Consider the following 18696-nt stretch of genomic DNA (forward strand, 5'->3'; position numbering starts at 1 on the left):
GTTTGATTACCTGGTGAATAGACAAACAAATCTGATGGTTTTCCAACACGGGAACAGGCAACATACAATTGACCATGTGAGAAACATGGGTTTTCTAGATTAATACCACAAACACCTAATGATTGCCCCTGGGACTTATTTACAGTCATAGCAAAAGCAAGCCGCACTGGAAACTGTAGTCGTTTAAATTCAAATAGTACATCAGTCGGAATCATTGGGATGCGTGGTATCAAAACGTCTTCTTCTTTATACTTTTCTTTTAGTATAGTTGCTTATATCACGTTGTTTAATAATTTTTTATCGCTAACCGTGTGCCGTTGCAAAGACGCGTTTGGTTGATATTTCTCAACGTTATAACTACTGATCCAACCTTTAATTGAAGATTGTGAGTTGGCAATCCTGGTAAATTCAGCGAGTTTAAAAATTCAGGCGAATAGATGACGACATCATCTTGGTTAGTAGCCGAATCAACTGATTTATATATCCTCAATTCGCCTGTAATTGGTTCTTGAATTTTGAAATTTAATTCATTTACATCTATGTTTTAGCCCGTTTGCAGAAAATATAGTCCGTTTGCTAAACCAATCATGGTTTCTGTAATTTTGAGCAACATCTGAAAACACCTTTTGAATAAGTTTATCTTTTGATCGAGTTAACTGACAAAAACTTTGAGGAAAAATAATGCAACCAGTCAAGGTGTCTATAAGAAATTTGGCATTACCAATGTCAATGAGTTGTTTAGAGAATATGTCTCCAGATTGGTCATTTTGCAACTCGGCACGCATATTCTTGCTTAAGTGTAATACCTTGATATGTTTCCACAAATTGGAGGACTTTAAACATGCATTTAGTTCATCAGCTGGCGTTGATCGTGCAATCACTAAATCTCCTGCTAATAAAATCATTGCACCACCAAATGGGTTATGATTGCTACGTAGATCTTGTAAGGTTCTATCTAAAGCCTCCAAAGATTTTTTATGCGCCATCGTACATTCATCCCAAACAATCAATTCACATTGCTGCAATACCTTTGCCATTGCACAGTTTTTCGAAATGTTACAGGTTGGAGTTTCGTTGCTTTGCATGTTTAATGGCAATTTTAGTGCTGAATGGGCTGTTCGGATCACCTTCAAACAAAGTTGCTGCGATTCCTGACGAAGCGAGTGCAAGTGCAATTTTATTTTGTGAACGAATTGTTGCTAATATCAATGAAATCAAAAAAGTTTTTCCTTTACCACCAGGTGCATTTAAGAAGTAAATCCCTCCTATTTTATAATTTGTTACTTTCATAAGTATATCAAATACATACTTCTGTTATTCGTTTCAATAGTGGAAGATATGTTTGAATTAATTCTTTCAAAGTGTTCACCGGACCGAACAGACTGCTCCGAAAATATTTGTATGGGAAAAAGGAAAGGGCTGTTTTAGGGTTTTCTTGGAAAATATTCGAATTTTTCTCGCTGTAAAAACCATTCTTAGACTTCAAGGAACATTTTAAAAAAAGCATTGTTGAGATTGGTCCATGCGTTCTTGAGTTATGCGCTTACCAACACATTTTGCGATTCATTTTTATATTACAGATTAAGTTTTTAGTGGCGTGACGTGAAAATTTTTGACGTGATTTGGAACTTTTCTTTACAATTTTGGCAGGAAGAGGCGCTAGCTTTTCAATGGGTAGACTGAGTTTTAATAGTTCCTGACGTTCCAGGCTGGGGTTCAGCTCGCTAGTTTAATTTAAATTTGGCAATATTAGATGGAGTCTTGTGCATAGTTTCATTACATCTCGATGGTTTCGGTTGCATTTAGATATTTCTAGATGGAGTTCTCTGCAGAGTTTCGTCGCATCTCGACTGTATTATTTATGGTGTCATTCTGCTCAAGAGCATTGTCATAATTGGTATCGTTGGTTTGTATGTCTGACACAGTATGATCTACTAAGCTGAAATCATCTTCAGAGAATTTATTAAGATCTATGGGCCATATTTTAGCAGTATGGAACCCGGATATTTCTTTGTCCATCGTGGCAATTCTCAGATTATGTTCTGTTAAAAATGGAAGCAAGTTTAAAGTGTATAATCTTTTCATAAGTATGAGTTCTCAGATACAAGTTGCACTTACAGTTTAAAGCATTCTTAGGTGTCCAAAAAAGTTAGGTCAAAAGGTTGAAGCATTTGTGAGGTATGAGAAGAAAATTAAACCATAACGATTCCGTGTGATCTGCAGTAAGTATAAATCTACAAAGAAATGTGACTTCCATGGTTATTCAATATGAGAAGCACTTGATCTTCTTTCAATGCCTTTACATGCTGACGCAAATGTTTTATGCAGTCGAAAAATAACTCTTCATTTATCCAACCGTTTTTTGAACATTTGTTGATTGCTCGAATTAGACCTCCTCTCATTAATTGTGAATTCATACGCATTCGCCGGAATATAAACATTGGAGAGACAAGCTGTCCTGAAGCATTTTCAGCGCATACTATGGTAACATGTTTTCCTCCTTCAGGGGGGAAATAACTCTCAGGAAATTTGCACTTTTCTATAACTGTGAGCAGATTGTTAAAAAACTCGTTCAACCTCATGTTTATTGAATGCAAAAATTCGGTTTTGAATGCTACCTTCGGGTTTTCTAATACTTATGTCTGGATGGCGCTTTAAAAAGAGTTCTAACCAATCTTCACCAGCGATTTTCTTTATAGAGTCGAAAAGGAGTTTTATTTTATTCGCTTCATCAAGGTGTTACGCTAAACGCCTTAGTTCTTAGTGAGAACTTAGAAGTGAGTTCTTAGGAACTTAGTTCTGCTGCAGTGATTCTAAATAACATATTTGCCATATTTATATACGCTAAAACATATTTTTTAACAAGGTTGACTATGGTGAATTCCTGTTTATCATTAAAAATTGGTTTCCTGTCAAGTTCCGCAAAAAAGTGGATTCTGAATATTGAATGATTGACCTACTTCTCATATTTTTTTGCCCATCGTATAGCAGTGATAGCAGTTTCAGTTCATCTTCTGGCCATTTTAATCTTTCGGTTTTTCAAACGTAAGCACAGGGCATTTTAAATAGTTTTAATAAATATTAATAACAAAATCACTTAACACTTTTTAAAGATTATTAGAAAATTATATCAACGTCTTGAAAAACAAACAATCGGCCACCTTATCTAAACCAAAATTACGAATACAATCATATTACAAACATGTGGTCGGTTAGCAAATACGAAACTGCGCGCTGTGTTGATTGTTGAAATACTTATGCCGTGTTGCCGATTTCTCCCGGTCTTCCCTACCACAAATGAACAGAAAAGGCTGGATTAAACTTTCTATTAAAAAAACAGCTTATTTTTAATAAACCGCTTGTCTAAAAAACTAAATCGAAGGTAGACGTGGATAAGTCCTGATAGAAAAACAAAGAATGAAATAGATTTTATCATAATAGATAAGAAAGTCCCTAAACGAAAATACATAGACGGACAGCTAGTAAAACTCAATGAACAAATTATTAAATCCCAACTTGAAGTAACTAATAAGTTACTGTTATGTTGTGTTATGTTATGTAAATAAAAAAGAGATTTTAAATTCAGCCAACATACTCAACGACTAATGCAAAATCGAAGAGTACAGCAAGACAACTTAAGCAAACAAGATGTGAAAAAACTAAATATTTTAAAAAATATAAATGTATATTCAAAAACTATCAAAAGCAAAAAAGAATTCTCAAACAGACAGTGTTTGATTGTAAAACACTTCTTTTTATGTAGAAATCTTAAATTAGTTTATTTTGACTGCATGTTGTTTCTGAATGTTTCTGTCTGATAGTATTTACATTACACAAAGAAAAATTAATCCCTTATTATATTGTATCGTTTTTTAAATAAAACGAGCGGTTCTAATTTCTATAAATATATTAATTTATAAGTTTACGGCACGATCATATCTTATCAACTAACTTAGCTAATATCAGCGCTACTTATATATACAAGTTATTATGTACTAGAATATTCTGGAATAGTCCACCTTTATTCACTTGCATTAACGCTTCGATTCCATCCCAGTCGATACATCCGGCAAGTGCTCAAATGCACATCATCGTCGTCTCGAGATTCAACCGTTAAATGGGCTACGTCGAAATAAGCAAGTTCGGTACACTGCTCCCCTCTTAGATCTGAGCGTCCCGATCAGCAACTCTATATGTTGGCCTAGTATGGTGGAATCTACAGGACTGTTTAGCTCTGCATGACCCCTCAGAAAGAAATAACAGTCTACTGTCTTTAAAGATCACGATCTCTTCGGATTAATGCAACACACAGTAATTCGTACGCAGCTCTCGGAAGATCACTTCAAGCATGCTTCTGACAATCTTCCAATCCAGATTTTCTAGTACATGGCCTACCATGGGTAAAGCCAAATTTTTGTCTGTATACGACTTCCTTGTCACCATATACATCAAATATCGAGGACCATCTGCTAATCTCAGTACTCTTCTAACTTTAGGCTGCTGATTTGTTAACTCGTCCAAACGACCGAACTTCTTATAAAATACTGACGAGATTCCTTTAGTCATCTTAAAATCTTGGGAAACACAGTGGGCAAGAGAGACGTTATGCGGAACACTAAAATGATCCTGCTGAACTTCTGTGGTCACGCCGAATCTAGCACTCTTTCTCTCTGTGTAATTTGACATAAATTCATTAAAGCTTAGACGCCGGTCATCTTTGATCTCATGTTGAACGATTCGTGCTTCTTCTGTTTCATTTGAGCCAGCATAAGGTGCTAGACGATTTATTTGAACTACTTTTGGTTTAACTTTCTGCAACTTCTTAATTCGGTATATTACGTCATTTATTCTCTTTTTAATTTCATACGAACCTTCCCATTGTCTTTGCAGTTTAGGAGACAAGCCTCGACGACGTTGTGGATTATACTACTTCATAGCTTTCATTCTTGCATCGAGAATCATATTGAACTTTCATTCTGTCACTGGCTAACTGGATGTGTTGTCTGCAGCCAAATACTAGGTCGCAGGGCAAACGAACTTCAGGACCTAACATCAGGCAGGTTGGAGTCTGGCCTGTAGTTTCATTCACGACCGAGCGGTTCGTCTCACGGGGCAAAGTCGTTCTAATAATTTAAGACAGTGTTTACATTTTGCACTGTATGGCTGTCTTAAATGAGTATCAGCCTTTGAATGACTTTTTCCAGCCCGGTGTTCGATTTTTTCTAGCTTTCTGACTGTTGTATTAATTTCTTGCAATTTACGGCAAATGTGACCTACGTCGCCACCATTCCAACATCTAGTTTCGCGTCTCTTCGGCATCATGTTACGAACTACTTTCCGTACAATTTCTTCCAGACGTTTATCGTTTTGTTCGTCGCTCTCTTCAGAGGGTCGTACTCGACAGCTCGGTGAAGCTCGACTAGCTGACTCGTGTTCCAAGGCAATAGCGAGAGCTTCATCTAGAACTTTCGGTCTTGCTGGTCGTAAAGCTTTCTGTAATTCATTGTCTTTTAACCCATTGACGAAGATATCTACAGCAATTTCTTCCAAAATGTCTGGTGCCTCTGGATAAGCTAACCGCATTATATGAGCAACATCTGCTTCAAACTGCAAATTTTCACTAGTCTTTTGTCTAGTCGAGTGAACAAGGTCTGGTAACATTTTTCTTGACCCTTAGTAATTGATCTTGGGATATCCGCAGCATCACCTTGTAAAGCAGCAGTCAAGGAAACAGCTTTTTCTTGTTCTGTTCAATGATGGCTGTCGCAATAGCTTCAAATTGTCTAAGGTATATGGACCAATAAGACTTTCCATCAAATGGTGGCAATTTGAATCTCATATGATGTGTTGTTTCGTCTCTAGGTGATTCTTCTTTCACTACAAGATCTAAAACGACTGCATTAACTGGTGAGAACACTTTCGTATTAGTTATCATGCTCTCTAGCTGTTTAATCTTCTCTTCTACCTTATCGAGTGTTCTAGAAACTTCTTCAAATTTCTTAATGTTCTAGAAACATTTTCGAATTTCTCGTCGTTTTATCTATCTACTTCTTTAATAATTTGAGACGTTTCATCGAATCTTTTGGAAACATTCTCGAATTTATCATCATTTTTTCTAGAAGATTCTTCGATCATTTGAGAAACGTTTTTAAATTTCTCATCGTTTTGTCTAGCCGTTTCTTTAATAATTTTGAAACGTTTCATCGAATCTTTTGGAAATATTCTCATAATTCTTTCTAGAACTTTCTTCGATCTTCATTAAAACTGCTTCTTCTGCTGATTGAAAATGGAATGCATCTGGGTCATCTCCATCGCGTTTTTCTAGTTGCTCACGTAACTGTTTTACTGAAAGTTCTACTAGCAGCATCTTTGGCCAGGCACACACGTACTTATTTAAATGTTATTTCTTACAAATACCACTACCGGAGTACGCGGATGTTCTAGACAATCAATACTTTTCAAAAGTTCAAAAGTCTTTTTCAAAAGTCACTGCTGAATTTATTTTTAAATAAATCAATTGTCCTTACACCGTGACACCAACTGTACCGTTGTTAAATAAAACGAGTGGTTCTAATTTATATAAATATACAACTAACTTATCTAATATCAGCGCTACGTATATATAAAAGTTAATATGTACTAGAATATTCTGGAATAGTCCACCTCTATTCACTTGCGTTAACGCTTTGATTCCATCCCAGTCGATACATCTGGAAGGTTCTCAAAGGCAGATGGTCGTCTCGAGATGCAACCGTTATATGGTCTACGTCGAAATAAGCAAGTTCGGTACAATATTATCACCGGCGCGGAAGCCAGCGGTATCGAAGACACGTAATAAAAAAAGATTCGTGGAAAGGCGATATAGCACAATACCTAAATGATCAATGCTTTTAATGTAAATAGACGCTCCATAAGCAGAATCACTAGCGTCGCAAAAACCACAAATCTCTAATACCTTATAATTATTATTGGTAGTAGCATGCCGAGGAATAGTTAAGTTATTAAGATAACTTAGTTCATCACGAAACGATAACCACTGAGTGTGAATATCTAAAGAGACTGATTGATCCCAATGACCACTTAGAAATTGTATTTGGGATTATTTAAATGGAACCTTGTACGTAAGAATGTTCAAGCTCTAGTCCCAGAGTTTTGGTGTTTTCATTTGAAATAATGTAAAATGAAGTATTTGTATGATGTGTCGTTTCGATTCCTTGAAGAACATTTGGATCATTTGAGACCCACTTATGTAGAGGAAAACAACCAAAATTAAGAATATAAACTTCAACACATAGTTTCGCTAAACTCGGGATGACTCATGACCGGTGAGAAGATCATCCACGCAGAACCATGATTCTACTACTGTATATGCTTTTGTAAGCTGATCATTGAAGTAAAGTGAGTTGATGAAGATGTTTCGTATGTGACCGTATTTAAATCATATGAGAGAAGAGGTTGAGATAAATCTTCCCACAACAATATTCTTTGAAAACTCCGCTGCGAAGTATTTTTCAAAACTTGCCTATCCATTTTGGCAATATCTGCGAGAAAACATATGAATGTTCGAAAACGAAGCAAAATTGATATGAGACTAAATTGAATGATGGGTCCGACCATTTGTAGATCATTTAGAGAAACACCAGAGGAAGAAGCACAAGAACCGTTGAACACAACTCGTAATTTAGTTGTGAGACTTTCTTTCTTCACAACTCCATGATGAGAAAGGTGTGTAGTGTTTTACTTCTATAGACTAAAAATTAAACGAGATATGATTGTTATAAGGTTATATTCGCATGCGTTTAGGACCATCCTCTATCCCTTTCAGCGCCATCCATTTTAAAACAAAGGGCTTGAAAAAATTTACTATACATCACTTTGTAGTTTATTTTAAAAGCTACTAAGTGATATATAATAAATTTTTGCAAGTCCTTCGTTATAAAACGGGTTGCGCTGAACGGGCTTGAAGATTGTGCTAAACGCATGCGAATACAACCTTTAAACAATCATATCTCGTTTAATTTTTAGTCTAAGAAATAAAACACAAACCAACATCTTTAGTAAAAAAAAGTTGTTTTTTGTATTTTTTTGTATCTTTTTTAGTTGTTGAGTTATTTTAAAAAAAAAGGTATTTTTTTGAGAAATTCCGATAATAATGTCTTTACTTTAAACTCGGATTTTATCAAAACTAAATGTTCTAAACCACATAAACTTCCAGAATGTAATGTTTGTTAATAATTAAAATGAACTGCAGAAAGCCATAACTTTGTTAATATTAAGTTCCTACGTTAATAATAAAAAAGTACTGTACAGTAGCTGGTACTGTAGACTAGCGCGAAGCTTCATACTATGTTTTTTTTTTGTATTTTTACATTTTAAATATTATTTTCAAAATTGAATAAAGTAATTTTAATATTTATTTATTATTTTATTTTACAATTTTACAAAATTAAAGTCTTCAGTAAAAAAATTTCATATTGTAACAATTTTTTCTGTACCTTTTTTAGTTGTTGAGGTATTTAAAAAAAAAGGAGATTTTTGAGAAAGTCCGAAAATAGTTTCTTCACTTTTTTCCCATATTTTTCAACACTAATCCTTTTAAACCAGTTAAACTTCCAGAATATAATGCTTGTATACAGTAGCGCAACTAGAATTTTCCTGTGGGGGGGTTTTGGTTGGACACCGAATTTTTTTTTTATGCTACTTCTATTATTTTGAGTTCTTATAATTTGTGAGTAACAGTGTCGGAATAGTGCCCGGCGGGGGGGGGGCTGGGGCTTAACCCCCCCCCGGGTGCGCCACTGCTTGTATATAAATATTCTCTTTGTTTTTTTCAATCTTCAATTTGTCAACTTTCAGTCACGAATATTTCTTCCAAAAATATTAACTTTACATTTTTCTCTTAAAATTCACTATTCTAGCCAATACCGTCCTTTGTTTCTTTTTTGATTAATTTTTTTCACTCCCGAGTTGGAGTGGTAATCACCCCCAATGGATTTAGATTTTGAACTGTGAGATATTTTTTAACTACTATCAAAATTTCAAACAAATCGATGCATATAAAAAAACTTCAGAGGTTTTCTACTATTTTTACGTCATATCCCAGACTATATGAGATGCGTAGATTGTCTTTGTCCCTACCAAATATGTTATGTAAGGTGTTAATCCTTAAAAGAATATCACTGAGCAACAATGAAATGATCTTATACGTCGTCAGATAGTTTAAAACTCTGCCTAACACTCTTTTCAATCACAAATACTTTTGAAAATTTGTTTTCCCCTTTTAGTGAAGTTTTCTGGTTATCATGGAAGTTGCTATAATTTCACTATTTCCCATAAGTTTTTCGTTTCGAGAAATTTTATTAGGCGGTAACGTTTTACGTTATTGAAGGCTTCGTCGTAGTCCAAGAAAGGACTCTATAGGTTTATTCATATCCATGCATCTTTGTATAAGTACGTTCATGGATGAGTTTGATGTATTCGCTTATGGATTGTTTTGAGGGTATGATTCATTAAACTTACTGTTCGATGTTCTTGACATTCTTTTGTACTTGGTATTTTTTGGCAATGCAATGAAAGTAGATGTCAGCGAATCTTTAGGAATTATACCTGTGCTGTACACTGAAACATATAAGTCTACCAATATATTAATCTAATCCACTTCTATTATCTCCACTGGTTCTTGATCAGAGCCTGTCATTTTGTTGTTTTTTTGTCAGTTTTGTTTGAATCACTTCGTACTTTCTTATGCCTGAACCGTTGTCCATATCATTTTATTTTAGTACTAGTTGTGACCTTCAGTCTCCGAAAAGTTACTGGATATACCATTTCCATATTGTTAGTCTTTGTTGAAGATGTATGAAATGATTATTTTGCAAACAATTATTCCCAGTAAAATCCATTTTTGCTGGTTCAATTAATATAATAGATCAATTATACATTTACAAGGACCTTCTTTTCAACTAAACACTGTACTAGTGCACCATGAGTGCACTATTACAGTGTTTAGTTGAAATATACACACACTATAAAATCTTAATTAAAAGTAAACACAGTCCCATGCGTGTTTCTTAATAAAACTCGTGCGTAGATAATAAGAAAGCTAATGCTTCCCCTCCTCGTTCACATCTCATTTTTTTTTCTCTTCGTACTTTCTACGGCTAGAATAGCTTTTGTATCCTTTACCGTTGTTCTTTATAGACAGGTAAAAAAGTTTGTTTAGCAAGAATGATTGTCAAAAATAGAAAAGACAACCGACTTAAAACCTTAGGTTCGTTATATTATTGGGTAGATAAATGACAAAATCTTTCAATATTTCTTTATTATAGAAGAATATAAACTAACATTAATATTTTAACAACATAAAAAAATAGTTTGAATATATAATATTCGTCAAAAATTCAGAATTTTTAGCTTTTAAATCCTGGAAGTTCGTTATATTATTGGGTAGATAAATGATAAAATCTTTCAATATTTCTGTATTATAGAAGAATATAAACTAACATTAATATTTTAAAAACAAAAAAATAGTTTGAATATATAATATTCGTCAAAAATTCAAAATTTTTAGCTTTTATACTTTAGCACCAGATATAAAAGCTTTGGCAACTTGAGATTCTTTTTCTTTATATTGTTTAAACGAATTTTCCAACTCAACTAGTTCCTGTAAAATTTCTTTATTTTTGGGTTCTAATTTTAGTGCTTCATTTAATCTTCTCTTGGATAAATGATATTCTCCCAACATTCTTAAGCATTTAGCACTATTGTAGTACATTTTGGCAGAAATTTTTAGATCAGTTCCTTTTACCAATTCATTAATTCTGTTAAAATTAATGCACGCTTTTTTATAATCTTCAGTTTTAGTACAAGCAACCAGTAAATTAGAGTATAACTTTAACAATAACTCCTGTTGTTTGACTTGGTCTTCGTAAGTGTCTAATTGACACATTTCTAATTTTGAGACAGCCATGTTGTACTCCCTTATAGCACCTTTGATATTTCTTGAATATATATCTTTACCTTTAGCACATAATGCCAAACAATATTCATAAACAAAAGTGAAATTATTTTGTTCTTCTTGTGGTAATGATTCAAATCTTTTTGCAGCACCTATATTTACAATTTCTAAAAGTTCTATCTCAAATAAAACCTCAGTGTCTGGTGGTACTCTTTGAAGACAACCAAGGGCACCATATGCAAACTTTGGTTGGATCAAAAATTGTGATTTTTCATTAACTTGCATACTTTGCACAGCTATGTCTAATCCAATAATGACTTCACCACAGTTTATAAGAAACTGATGAGGTCTGTTTCTGGCATAAGTAGAATCAAAAGGTTCTGCATTGTATTCTATGTAGGCATTATACTGCACACGAACCATTTCAGAATCCTGTGGTTTCGCTCCATATCCTTCCCGAATCACTTTCTTTTTAACTGCCCCATCATCGGTCAGATTCTTCATTTTAGAGGATATGACTTCAAATGGCTGACCTTGAACATATGAATCCTCATCCTGAAAATCTCCTGTTACTTGCATGTTCATAAATTTTAACAAGTTGTTCTTATATTCACGTTCCTCTTCAAGATCCTCTTCTACAGCTTCATCATTATTGACTGTAAATTCATACCCACCTTCCATTAAGGCCCTAAAATAAAAAAATGCAATCAATACCAGAAAATTGATTAATAAATGACAAATTTGTTAAAAGTTAAACTAAATGTTCCATTTAGTAAATAAAATTCTTTTTATTTTCTTATTATGATTAATAATGATTATTTGAAAGAAAACAAATTTCAATGTTTTAAATACAAATAACTGTATATAACATGGATATATGTAAAATATATCATAGAGACAAAATAATTGTGGATTGTACCTAAACTGATCAATCAAAAATCACATTTTTGCAAAAATGATAAATATACAAAACACTCAATTACAACTATATAATAGAACTGGTTTTTGGCACTCATCAGCTAGTGGTAGGCTAAACATAGTGTGATTATGTCATATACATATTCATTTTTGTTGATAATAGAAAGCATAGCCTGGTAATAGCTGCACAGGAACAACTGTTTCTCAATCCAAAATTTTTTAAAGAATATTACAGTTATGTTTTTTGATATATAATATCAGAAAAGGATCTGCATGTGGCATATTTAATGTGTCAAAGATACAACAAATAGTACAGTGATACATAACGAGGAAATTATATGCATGTTTTGTTATGAAACAGTGCTGGTATATGATATTTAAGACAATATCAGTGGTTTTCAATTTGGTTTATGGAATACAGAGTTATTTATGGCATAAGAAACAAGAGGGAAGCTATAAACAGAATTAGAAAAACTAAATTCTAATATAAGTAAACATGAAAAGGCAACTAAGAACATCAGTGGAAAACAGCACAACCAACATAAATAAGGCGTCACAAAATGTTCTATAGCAAAAAAAGGAGACAATCAAAGAAAAGTTGGATCACAGACGAAATTCTAGACATCATGGAAGAAAGAAACTATAAAAAGGAGTAAAGAAGAATACAAAATATTTAATAGAAAAATTAAAAGAAAAATAAGAGACACAAAATGCTTGTTGAGAGATTCAAATACCTTTTAGACACATCTTCATTAAATTTGATAAATACCTCCCTCGCCTTAGAATCTGGATCTTGAAATGCTACATACTTATGAAAATGCGGTATCTAAGAAGGCTATATATAATTCCTAATGAGGTAACAAATGTAGTCCTAAGAAGAACTGATGTCTAAAGAGAATTATTAGATCTCATTAAGTAGTGAAAGATCTCATAATTAGGCTATATTCTACAAAATAATAAACATAACCTCCTAAATATCATTTTGATGGGTAAAGTTGAAAGTCAAATCTTTTATCTGCAGTATTGATCTTGATATAGCACTTTGCATGTTTGATGTTTCATTGATGTAAGACCATACTTAGGTGTAAGTAACAATATGATATTATGTTATAAGTCACAGTAAAAGATGTGATAAATAATATTGAGTTAGTTTAACGACAGAATATTAGCTTTTGTAATGTGGTAGCTATGCATTAATAGGAAAAGCTCTACATACCTAAACTGGCATGTTCAAGCAATTTAATTAAAGAAGAGAAACTAAAAAGATAGCCTAACAAATTATTCTATAGCAATTATATACAACCACTGGTAATAGTATAAGCATTTGACTGTATTAAACAGTATGCTATTGAACATTCTAGAAAAGGTTTATACTTCCAAGATCTAAGAATCATTTAGTATATCTATGAACACCAAGTAGCCTCAGTGTGGATGAAAACATCTAAATAAAAGCTGTACCAATTATAAGTGTTAAGTCCAATAAGGGTGTGTATTGAACTTATGCTTATTATTATATACTCTTGATACTATACTCCCGAACATTTTTGTCATAAGATCAGTGGCGCACCGAGGGGGGGTTTTGGGAGTTAAACCCCCCCCCAGGACCCTATTCCGACACTGTTAATTACACAGTTTAAGGACTCAAAATGGAGGTACTATTGGTGACCAACCAAACCCCCCCCCCCAGAGGCAAATTCTAGGTGCGCTACTGCATAAGATGATATAAAAATAACACATTAGTAAGTAATTTAATATATACAGGTACAGGTAAAATTCCTAACAATTCTGAGGACTTCCACTGATTCTTTATCAAGATATTAGGGAAATGAAATTGGCTTAAAAATTAAAATAGCAAAAATACATCAGTAATAAACCAGAATCCAAATCAACCAGTACACATATTATATAAAACACAGATAATCAAAGTTTCTAAGTTCAGGTACCTGAATCCTAAATTAGAAATTACAACTGAGAGTGAAATGACCAGAGCAAACTGATTAAAAATGTGAAGCCTAATAGATACATTAACTTGATATACAAATGATTACTAAAGTTACTACTAATTAAAGTACCAAGTTTAAAAGAAGTTTACTGACATTTCAACTTACACTTCAGGAATCGTTCTCAAAATACAAACATTGATAAATTAAACAAATTTTTTTTTATTACTTGGTGAAAAATTCTACTAATAATTTAATTTTTAATGACTTTAAAATGATATTGCCAATATTGCTCAGTTGTGTTCCTGGAACGACTTTATTTCCATAGTAAATCATGAGAAAAAAACCTCATAATACTATCCCGACATGATAAGTATTTGGTCTTACATTTAGTTTACTCTCAATAAACACCAAATTCCGATTTGATATATATGTTGTTTAGAAAATAAGTATGCTAAATGAGACCAATTGTGTCACAAATTCCTCGGCAGAATGCAGTAGGATCTGGTTACCCATATTAAAGGAGGAAGTTAATAAAAAGGAAAATACCACTATTAGTTTAGTAAGTCAGTAACATATCAAGGATACCTCATTTATGTTTTGAAATTATGAGAATACCTAATAAATGAGAATAGAACAGCCACATCAATTGAATGGCACAGAATAGAGAACTTAAAATAGCCCAGGATAAGTTGTGCCGTTCAAATACGAAAAAGAAAACCTACAAGTCATAACGTTAGAAGAAAAAGAAACAAGTAAAGAAATTGCAAAGGAAGAAATACTGTACGCATTAAAGAACATGAAACGGAAACAGTCCTGTGCCAGATCAACTGGCTATCAACATTGTTAAGAATCTATAGCATGAGACATACTCAACAAATGATTAACCTCAACATTCATTTTCCCAAAAAAGAAAAACCCTAGGGAATGCAGCAACTACTGCACCACAAGTATGACGTCTCCCACACTTCAAATCTTCTTAAAGGTCATTCACAGATGAATTTATCAAAAATATAGATGCTTAGGTATATGAGATCTTTTGCATTCAATGTATTAATCAAGAAATGCTTAGATGTTAACCAAAATATGTATGTCTGTTTCAAAAACATCTTATGAAGGGATTAAGAGTTGCATAACTCCTGTGGGTAAATCATTGTTGGAAATCACCATCATATAAAATAACACATACAAAGAAGAGAAACTGGTATTATGGATATAAGTAAAAAGATATTTTTACGGTCCAATGGGACTTAACTGAACATATAGATAGCAAATAGACCGACAAAATTATAAGAATGAAGGACATAACAAGGGGTAGATGATAAATAAAACATATCACAATGTTGCTACAAGACCAAGACAGAAATAGGGATCAAAAATGAATATGGATTGGTATATGAAGATCGTAAACTAGTAAGAATAAATTTATATAAATTAGTTAAGTAATTTATAGTTGACTTAGTTTTAAGATAAACTTAAGAAAACCATCTCTTAACATTTCTGGTATATCTATGTTGAAAATACTTTGATAATAATTGTGGTTAATATTTAGAGAAATAACCTAGTACCTAAATACTATCAATGGGTTAGTTCGGTTTGGTATATAACTAGCTATCACTAATCATACAAGAAAAATGTAATTGCAAAAATTCTTCATTCTACTAGGACATGAAAACGTGTTGAGATGGTATTAAAAAAACACCTATGTATTAACAATGAAACTTACTTCAGATTAACTGGTTCCTTTATAATAGGCATGGTGATTAATAATCAATACTGTAGCAGTCTAAAAGTAATTTCTGACAAAATTTATTTTGCAGCGATGGATAAGCATAGGCACTCCAGTTGCTCCAGTCTAGTAAAAACAAAATAATATTGATTTGAAGGTTGACTTGTGACATGAGCGGAGCGTCATTGAAATAACTTCCTGTAAGAAAATCCCATTTGCAATTTTAAAACTTCGGCTTATTTCTAATAGGTGGTGCTGCACTCGTTGGAAGGTTTTCCATTTATATAAGTCGTCAGATTATTATATAAAATATATTTAGTTGACTTTTCAATTTAGTTAAAGACAAATTAACATGTAACGTTAATTTTTATTAACAAGTTTGGAAAAATTTTGTCAATATGTAAATAATAGGAAATATCAGATTTAAGGAATATTACACCGTTCTAGATCCTGAAGTAGTAAAATACATTGTATAACAGAAAATAGTGGGATTAAATCTAAAATCTAAGTCAGACTACAAAAATTGGGTAATCCTCACTTTACCAAAAAAAAAGGATGCACTTAATTTAGTACATAACTTATGAACATGCCCCTCGAAGTTCTGGTAAAAGTATATAAGATTAGTAATAAATAATTTGTCAAATTTTAAAAATTCTATTCAGGAAGCTAAAAATAATAATATTTTACATTTTTTAATGATAAAAATAAATAAGTACCTAATAAATATACGATAACAAGAAAATTGCTGTGGCAAATTTGAATTAGTTGAAAGTATGTTTACACATTTCCCATTCCATTAATTCCTAGTAAAAATAGTAAATGATTTTATTAGGATGTCTATTATAGTATTTTACGAATAACAACTAAAATTTTCACAAATGCATTGTTTTTTACATATAAATAGTTATGATTAATTTGTGCAGTTTAATTATTAGTTTAGTAATGAAAAATAAGTTTAATATTTTTTATGGAACTGTTTAAAAAGAATATGAGAGAATCATACTAAGCCTATCGGCCGAAATAAGAATCAATAAAGACTTGTCAAAAAATATCTCAATTAAAAAGGGAGTTCACCAGGGATCCCCCTCTCTCCCTCTCTCTCCAATATGGCGCTACAGCCTAAATCGAGCCTTGTCCTTCTCCAAACTATGCCTCCAACCTTCCTGATCCCGCGCCGATATTTTTCAGGTTCTTGCGTCTAGCAAATTTTACGCGTCCGCTGCCACTTCATCCTCCCACCTTTTCCGTGGTCTTTGCGGAGTTTTGGTCTTGCGCCCTGCATTTTACTATTTAGTGATCTTTTCGGCAATCTTTTGGTCTCCATTCTCACTTCATGATCAGCTCATCGAAGTCTATGAAGTTTAACGAATTCTAAGATCGGTGTCTCTTTGAACATTTGGTAGAGTTCATGGTTGCATAGATCCATAGGAAGACGGAAAACTTCCTGGCTAAGAAACTTGAGAGAGTGGTATTGTTGCAGCTAAGTAGATCTTTTCATAGCAGCCGCCAATAACCTCCGATAGGAGAAGGAACTACAAGAAGAAGAATGGTTGTACCTGGATTTTCATACTCCGTTTTCGGTAATAGGTTCAAATATCTTCCTTAGGACTTTTCTTTCAAATATCTGGCAGGATAAATATTGAAACAACTGTTGGCATTCGAAAAGTGGATATATAGAAGAATTTTCCTAATATCCTGGACACACCATATAGCGAACAGGGAAGTACTGGCAATAATTGGTAATCAACTGGAAATTACGTAGTAAAAAAAAGGAACCTAGAATAGTTCGATTATATTGCGAGACACAGTAAATAACGTCTTCAGCAACCAATTATCCAGAGAAAAGTCTTGAATGGAGGGGTTCGGGAGTTCTACTAATGATAATTCTAGATCCCACACATACTTTTGCATTTTTATTTTGTTTATTTTGGGTCATTTAATTATTGCTTTTATGTAGTTTAAGTTTAATTATGATTTAATAGTTTTTTTACAAATGAATTTATGATTTAAAGTATTAATCTAATAAATACATTGATTATTATATCTTGTTGTAGTACCTATCTACTATAATAAATAAATGAATATGTGAATAAATAAATGAATAAGTGAATAAATAAATGAACAATATCTACATAAATAGTACATTATTACAACAATATTTAGCACAACTTTATTTTTGTTTGCAGGGAGTTTCCTTCTCCTTAGGCCTACTCTCAAGGCAACAGAATTCCACGTACATAGCCCTCCTTTTGCGCCCACGGTTTCGTCTTGCAAATTTGCAGTTTCCATTTATCAAGAAAAAATGGAGGGTGGTATGATCCGTATTGTCGGAAGCAAAGCAGAGGAGAACACGCAGTGGCTACTGAAAAGTATTGATGGAGATAACTCCAAACGGTGGCGTAGATACGAAATGTCAGTGGGAAAGATATCCAAAAATTTTACAATTATTTTAGAAGCTGTTCCTTCCGAGAATTTAGAGGAAGGTGCTGTTGTGGCGTTTGATAATATTCAATTATTTCAATGTTACCATAAAAATGATGATTCGTGTTCATCACTTCAATATAAATGTAAAGCAACGAAAATTTGTATTAACAGCACTAGTATTTGTGATATTACTAGGGATTGTTTGCATGGAGACGATGAAGCACAGAATTGCGGTAAGTTTTAAACTATTTAATAGATTTAATGCATATTATAGATTTTTATAAAGAGTTTTCAGTTAATTTTATGTTAACATATTGATTACTTATCTATATTTATTACAAGCTCTTTTTTAAAGAAACTATATACAATAAGGCGGCTGACAACGTTTGAGATTGAGGGGCACAAAAACGACCAATCAAAATTTTTTCATGTAAATTTGAGGTGATCCGAGTCACGATCTGTAAGCGATTTATACTCAATTTGGAAATGCAAGATAGCATAGTTTTTATGTTAGAAGATTACAACGGCCTTTATACAGGACTGCTCAAAGCAGAAAAATTATAAATATGGATATCTTTTTGTGTCAGTTTTCTATTAGAATTTATAAAAAGATACTCCAAAAAACTCAATACGAATTCGAATGCGGTACTACAACATAAAATGCAAATGCTTAAGCCGTACAGGTTTAGTTCAGAATTGCACGCTTCAGAAGCGGACGACATGGGCATACT

At 32.9% G+C, this 18696-nt stretch overlaps 2 protein-coding genes across 3 annotated transcripts in view; one reads left to right on the forward strand and one right to left on the reverse strand.

The window, feature by feature from the left end:
• The window catches only part of Alk (Anaplastic lymphoma kinase), a 200383-nt gene that overhangs the window by 70846 nt on the left and 110841 nt on the right, over window positions 1-18696 (forward strand). For both annotated transcript variants that reach the window (XM_072534741.1, XM_072534740.1), the window contains exon 5: window positions 17728-18198. In XM_072534741.1, coding sequence (XP_072390842.1) covers window positions 17728-18198 — 471 coding nt within the window. The remainder of the gene's footprint in view (window positions 1-17727; window positions 18199-18696) is intronic.
• LOC140443462 (inactive peptidyl-prolyl cis-trans isomerase shutdown-like) lies at window positions 10302-15697 on the reverse strand. Its single transcript, XM_072534742.1, has 2 exons — window positions 15539-15697; window positions 10302-11642 (listed from the first exon to the last, which is right to left on the reverse strand). The coding sequence occupies exons 1-2, from the start codon at window positions 15568-15570 to the stop codon at window positions 10571-10573; spliced, it is 1104 nt and encodes a 367-aa protein (XP_072390843.1). The 5' UTR covers window positions 15571-15697; the 3' UTR covers window positions 10302-10570.

Source organism: Diabrotica undecimpunctata, chromosome 6 (genome assembly GCF_040954645.1).
Source record: "Diabrotica undecimpunctata isolate CICGRU chromosome 6, icDiaUnde3, whole genome shotgun sequence".
NCBI classification, from domain to species: Eukaryota; Metazoa; Arthropoda; class Insecta; order Coleoptera; family Chrysomelidae; genus Diabrotica; species Diabrotica undecimpunctata.